Source organism: Phodopus roborovskii, unplaced genomic scaffold (assembly GCF_943737965.1).
Source record: "Phodopus roborovskii unplaced genomic scaffold, PHOROB, whole genome shotgun sequence".
Taxonomy (NCBI): Eukaryota; Metazoa; Chordata; class Mammalia; order Rodentia; family Cricetidae; genus Phodopus; species Phodopus roborovskii.
Genome location: NW_026126480.1, coordinates 39,731,119 through 39,737,500, shown reverse-complemented (window position 1 = coordinate 39,737,500; position 6,382 = coordinate 39,731,119). Strand labels below are relative to the sequence as shown.

Here is a 6,382-nt window from a genome sequence, read left to right as displayed (position 1 = left end):
ATTTGATAACATCATGCTCTGGCTGTAAAATCTGAGGACATGTTTGCTATTGCAACATTATTTTTAATGAGCTGTTACTGGCCTGTCCCGAAGTTAGTATTGCCAACAGTAAAAGGCATCATTCTGTTTGCAGGTAACACAAGGAACAACATATTTTGACCCCGATATTCTGTTTATTTTTCATTTACGACACATGCCCTCGTTTTTATTCCAAACCAGAGGAAAATAAAGGCAGATCTATCTTCACTGGGGTCCAGGCTAAAATTTTGCCACAAATACGCACACTGGTTTATTTGGGGCCAGTTTTCCATCAACAGAAAACGACAGCCGTGTTTCAGCCACAGTAGAATCAATTGTTGATTGAGTTGGAGGAGCTTGGCAATACAGCAGGAGAAAAGAGAGCTCGGACAGGCGCTCCCCAGTGGTTGTCCAGCTTGTGGCAATGTTGGCTGGAGTCTTCTCTGCCTTTCAGTTTCTCAGCCCCTCACTTCTGGCTCCCCAGTTCCATAGGGACACTGCCAAGAATGCGATCAGCACGGGGACGGACACACACACACACACACACACACACACACACACACACACGTTGGCAAGGGACACCTAAGCACCTACTTCCCTCGAAGACCAGTTTTTCTAGTGGGTCTTGGAACGCCTTGCCTCTTAGGCTGATGACCAAGATTGTTGAGGCTGGAGGAAAGCACAGGCATCCCAGTACTGGCCAGAACAGGTGGGTTCAGACAGGCTACCCTCGAGGCAGCTTTGGGCACAGATGGACACAGAAAGCCTGACTGGCATGGTTGCAGTAACCTGAAATAGTGCATCCTCAGTCAGTGGCATACCCCCCACGCCTGCTGCATTGGGTAGCTGAAATTCTCCCAGCTCAGCTGAAAACTCCTTGTTCTAGAAGTAGCCCCTTCCCCATCACAAGGACTGCTAGATTTAATGATCTACCACCAGACTCCAAGCTTTATGCTTGCTTCTTTCCTCCAACAAACCAGGTGGCTATGCAGCCACCACAATCTTATCCAGTGTTTTTAGGGAACCTTGGCCTGGGGAAAGAAGGCACACTTCAGCCTTTCCTTGAGAAATACTGTGTCTTTAAGCTCAGGGCTGTCATTTTGCTCAATTTTGCAAGCTAGATAAACCTAGGTCTTTAAACCCTTCCCATTCCTCAATCTTCCTCGCTCTGACAAGGGCCTTTCAAGCAAAAGAAGACACAGGGAAAAGAACAGTCCTTGGTCCTGAACAAAGCCGCCTCTGTCTCCTCAGCCGGCTGGATTCTAGGGGCCTGAGTCCAGGTCAGACTGAGAGAGCACAGAGGCAGTCAAAGAAGCAAGAAGAGTTTCCCTGGACACCTGCTCTTGGGTTGGGGGGGGGCATCCAAAGTACACACTCTGGCAACATGAAAGGCTTAGTTCTTTCTTTTTAATTAATTGGATTCCACAACAACATTAAGTGTAACAATATTTTGTGGAGTTTTTTGTTTTTGTTTTTTTTCTCTTCTTTTCTTAAAAAGGGGTGGAACTCTAGCAGAGGACAGGGAGGGAAGAGGAAACGGACTACTCCTAACGACAGAACAACAGGTATAGCCAACAGGAAAACAGAGCAAGAGGCCCTGTGGAGTTGAGGGTAAATTTTACAAGAAAACTGTACATTTATCAAATAAGTTAAGATTCTCCTATGTTGATTGTCCTTCACTTAAAGCGCTCCACTCTGCCTGGCTTCCTCCTCTAAGCATTGCTACCCTACCTTGCTTTCTTCCTCCCCCTCTCCCCTGTTTCATCTTCCCTCTATGTCAATGATTGCGCTGTGGCATGGTGGTCCTTATCCCCACAGAGGAAGGGGCAGGGCTCTAGGGAAATTTTGTACAATATTGCACAGGTCAAAGCACAATAGTTGCTGCACAGTAAAAATGGGAGAGGATAAAATGTATTTTTTCCTACACAAAAAAAAGAAAGAAGAAAGGAAAGAAAGAAATAAAAAAAGAAAGAAATTGAAACCAACCTCTCAAGCAGGTATAACACAGTAGTGATAGTGATGTTAAATAACAATTTTCGGATCAGTGATTTACCACTTAATAAATGCTAGTGATAAATAGGGACCACTGGAACCCAACCAGTAGTGGAGCTGTTCCAATTTTTAAAGTTCTGATTTGGGACTTTTGTCTTTTCTCTTTAAACATTATGGTTAGGGAATTCCTTAGTCACGAATGAGGCAAATGACGTTAACTGCCACAGACCATTTGTGTAGCATAGGGATCCTACCAGAGGTTACTCAGATTTTGGAAAAAAAAAAAAAACCGGGTGTGTGTATGTGGGGTAGTTGATTCTGGGACAGGGGAGAAGAACCACACCCATAAATCCAGAAATAAATATGAATTCAAAATTTGAATTCTCTCTGGATTTTGAAACTAGTTCTATACAAAATGAATAAACTAAAGGAAGTTGGGTTTTGCGCTTATTTTCCTTCTGTAAAAATACACCCCCCTCAAAAAAAAAAAAAAGAAAGAAAAAAGAAAAGCCACAGCGCAACAAAAATTTAAGGGGAGAGTTTTACATTTATCAAAAAAACTTTCGGTTGCAAGTTTTGACCTGGGAATTTTGTAGCCCTACCATCCCTTTTTCTTGCAATGGTAAGCAAAACCAAAAATAAGAGGAGAAGCGCCTCAAATTCATAGGAATGAATTGCACGAAAATGCATTGCAAATACTTACAAAATGCTATTGGGGGGTGGGGTGGGAGGCAAGGCAGTGAGCCCAAGCCCTGGTTCTCAAGGCCGCTGGCCACAGCTTGGCGCCCTTGACCCAGCCCAGTCTCCTCCGGGGTCCCCGAAAGGCGGCCAGGTGCTCACTCCCTCTCCCCTCTCCGGTCTCACACCGGCCGTAGCAGCGGCACGGAGGAGACCACAGGGTGCGAGTAGTAGACTGGGTGCGGGAAGGTGAGCAGCGGCTGGCTGACCGGCACGGGGGCCCCGGCGGCCGCCGCCGCACCGTCGGCGGCAGAGTTCTCGTGGTAAAGGATAGGCACGCGCACGATGCGCTGCGCAGCAGCGTGGCTCAGGTTGGCGGCCTCTAGCTCTGCCGCCAGCTGTCGCTTCCACTTGTTGCGACGATTCTGGAACCAGATCTTGACTTGCGTCTCGGTGAGGTGAAGCGACGCGGCCAGGCCGGCACGCTCCGAGCTGCTCAGATAGCGTTTCATGTCGAAGGTGGATTCGAGCTGAAAGACCTGGCTGCGGGAGAAGACAGTGCGAGTCTTCTTCTTGCGGCACGCGGGCTTCTTCTCGGGGCTCTCGGCGCCCGCCTTCCAGTCCTCTGAGCCCGGAGTCGCCGCAGTCGCCCCTACAGCCGTCCCAGCCGCGCCAGGCACCGCCTCGCCTTCTTTTTTGCCTTCTTCTGAGTCGCTCTCTTCCAGAATGATCTCGTCCGGGCTCTTGGAGTCCAGCTCCTTGTGGTCTGGATCAGCCTTGAGCAGAGGCTCCGGGGAGTCTCGGTCGGTGCCGGATGCAGGGGAGGAGTCTCGCAGGAGGGCCTTGTCCGAGGCTGCAGAGACAGACAAACAGACGCACACTCAAGCACAGCGACACAACCTTGAGAGAAGGGAGTCTGGGGACATCGGGCACAACCCACGCGTTGGCCTTCCGTCTCCTGGTCCTGGGGCCTCAGCTTTCCCGGGGTCCTCCTGTCCCCGTTGGGCTGCAGTGGGGCGCCAAGACCTAGGATTCCCTAGTCTTCCAAGGACCAGCGAACTAATGATGGCAGCAGGGCCGCTCCTTTTACCCCACGTCTCCCGTGTCAGGGGCCAACGGAAAAATTATCTGTAATTAGGGTTCATCCCTGCCTTGCAGGCCTAGTCCACTACCCAGGTGATCCCAAGCCACCCATTCCTGCTGGAGGCCACTTTTCCCGGGAAGCGCAGCGTCGGGGCCTCCAATTCCTCCTCTTTTCTCAGCAAGTGGGATTGGAATCCTGGGCCTCATAACCAAGCGCACAGTTAAGAATAGAGCTAGAGGCCGGAGGAAGTTGGCCAAAACTCAGGTTTGCAGGTGTAGTAGCATCCGGTAACTGTAGTGACCAGCCCAGGGCGGGGATAGGACCAGCCCGTAGGGAGGGAGGGGAGAGCGAAAGTTCAAAGAGAGATAGGTACCTTCTGGTCGCGGGAGGTGGCCGCCGGCGGGGGTCAGGGTGTAGGGGTACCACCAGGCCGGGGAGCGCTCCAGGTAGTGCGCGGGCAGGGCAAACCTCTGCGCTGGGATCTCAAAGCGGGGAAAAGCCAGGTCGCCCACCTGCGAGAGCGTGAAGCCTGCGGCGCCCTCCAGGGCACCCTTGGCTGCGGCGGCGGCAGCGGCGGCCGCAGCGGCGGCGGCCGAGGCCGGCGCGAAGAGCGTTCGTGGGGGCGGCTGAGGTTTCGGGGGCGGCCGGTGGTGGTCTCCGTTGAGCAGATTCCTGATGGAGAACGGGGATTCCTTGGGCGCGGGAGGCTGGGGTGGCGGCTGCGGGGGCGGCGCGCTGGCAGTGCCCGAGGCGTCCGGCCCGGGCTCCGGCATGGTCCCCAGTCCTCCGGGTCCCACGGAGGGAGGGAGCGGGACAGGCGGGTGGCGGGGCGAGCAGGCTAGGGGCCGGAAATCAGACCATAAACGGAACTCAACTACGGGGCTCAAAGTCGGGGGCCGCCCCGGGCGCGAATCAAGCCGCGGGAGGGCGGGGTAGGGACCGGGCCGGGGCGGGCTCGCATGGGGGAGGGGTCCAGTGGGGCGGGGAGCGGACCTGCCTCTGCTCCCTGGGAGCGAGGGGGCCGGGTGGAAGCTGCGGCTCCCCGGGAGGAGGCTGCGAGAGCGGTCCCGGGTTTGGGATGCGTCAATCCGGCGCCGGATGCTAATGATGAAATCAAAATGTCATCCAAGTTAAATGCGGGGAGTATACGGCGATTGGGCGCGTACAATGGCAAATGGGATTAGGCCGGCCAAGGCGCAGCCGAGTCCGGGCCCCGCAGCCGCCTCTGCCACCGCCCCCCTCCTCGCCTTCCCTCGGATTTTGGCGCTTTGGCTTCGGGCTATGAGAGCCCGCCTGTTATTGGCTTTATATAGTCCAATTAGGCAGCAAATGAGGACAAACCTATTAGCACAAAAGGATATTGGCTCTCGCTAAAGAGGCACTCGGAGAGCTCCCACCAAAGCGGGAGGCGCACGAGGGACCCGGAGAAGGAGACGCCCCCGGCAGACAGGAGCACGCCGACCCACGAGAGTCTGGAACCAGCACCTCCCTCTACCCCCTGCGGCTCGGCCTCGGGCTTTCTGCCTCCCGGCCCGCGGGAGGGGGAGGGGCAGGCCAGGCTGGCTCGAGTCACCTCGGGGTTACGTGCTCTGGGCTAGCAGCCACCGTTCTCCCCACCTCTCCCGGCCTGGCAGGGGCCAGCTGTCCCCACGAGCCTGGAAAGGCTCGGCCCAGGGGGTAGGGCGCCGCCTCGGTCGGGGACGAAGTCCAGTGCTCTTCCCCCAAAACCTGCTAAGCAGGGCGAAGGCAAGAAGAGGGGAATTAGGGTTCCCCACCCACCGTCTAGTGGAAAGGAGAGAGTTCTTGGGTCTGCGGGCTCAGGAATCCGGGTAGCCTTGACCTTTGGCCCTGAGAACAGAAGAGTCAATCCGAATCTCCGAGAGTAGGAGTGGATACGCGACTCTGCACAGGACCCTCTGACTCTGTTCCCGCGCCGACGACAGCACTCCGAAGGACTCCACTCCCCCCCCCCCCACAAATCTTTTCTGAATGACCGTGTCCACGGGTCAAGGACCGACTCCAAACCTGCGGACCGAGACAGCACTTTCCCCAAGAAGTTTCCGGGTGCAGATTAGGAGCTACCTATTGCTTTAATACAGGCTCTGAGAATCGAAGGCGCAGCGGAATACCTTTCTCGGTTGTGACAGTGGCAGCGACACCTGCAGCACGTCCCGTGGGCCTCGCAGTCCCGGGAGAACCAAGGCGGGCCTCTGAGGAATCGCTGGACTCCATCTGCCTTAACAGCTCCCTGAGCCGAGCAGGAAAGGAAGCCCAAGAGACAAGCAGTTCAATTATAGATTTCAGCGACAAATAAAACAGAACTGTTGGTGGGGTCCCTTCCCCGGGGGTAGCTCCTTGTCCCGAGAAAGGTAACAATCTGTCCTCAGCCCTGGCGAGGCTCCCTTCACACTTGAGCTTTCTCTGCCCCACACCTTTCTTTTTCTTTCGGTTGAGTCTCGCCTTATTTTAGCAGACCCGGCCGTTTTGGGTTCCCAAATGGGAAGCAGGTTTATTTTATTTTTCAGTCCTTGGGCTCCTGAATCTCCTCCACCAAATCTTGACGGTTTAAAGTTTTGACATTCACCCCACAGTAACGAACCCTACATTTGC

The 6,382-nt window shown here is 54.6% G+C and overlaps 1 protein-coding gene across 1 annotated transcript; it reads right to left on the bottom strand.

The window, feature by feature from the left end:
- Window positions 1-2,291: 2,291 nt before the first annotated feature.
- Hmx3 (H6 family homeobox 3) lies at window positions 2,292-5,300 on the bottom strand. The gene is made up of 2 exons (XM_051193179.1): window positions 4,146-5,300; window positions 2,292-3,541 (listed from the first exon to the last, which is right to left on the bottom strand). Exons 1-2 carry the CDS (start codon window positions 4,543-4,545, stop codon window positions 2,871-2,873), a joined length of 1,071 nt encoding a protein of 356 aa, XP_051049136.1. The 5' UTR covers window positions 4,546-5,300; the 3' UTR covers window positions 2,292-2,870.
- Between the last annotated feature and the right edge of the window lie 1,082 nt (window positions 5,301-6,382).

Coding starts and splice junctions, on each gene's coding strand:
- Hmx3 (XM_051193179.1), bottom strand. CDS start 4,545: ATGCCGGAGCCCGGGCCGGACGCCTCGGGCACTGCCAGCGCGCCGCCC. Junction 3,542..4,145: donor CCACCTCCCGCGACCAGAAG/GTACCTATCTCT, acceptor CTGTCTCTGCAG/CCTCGGACAAGGCCCTCCTG.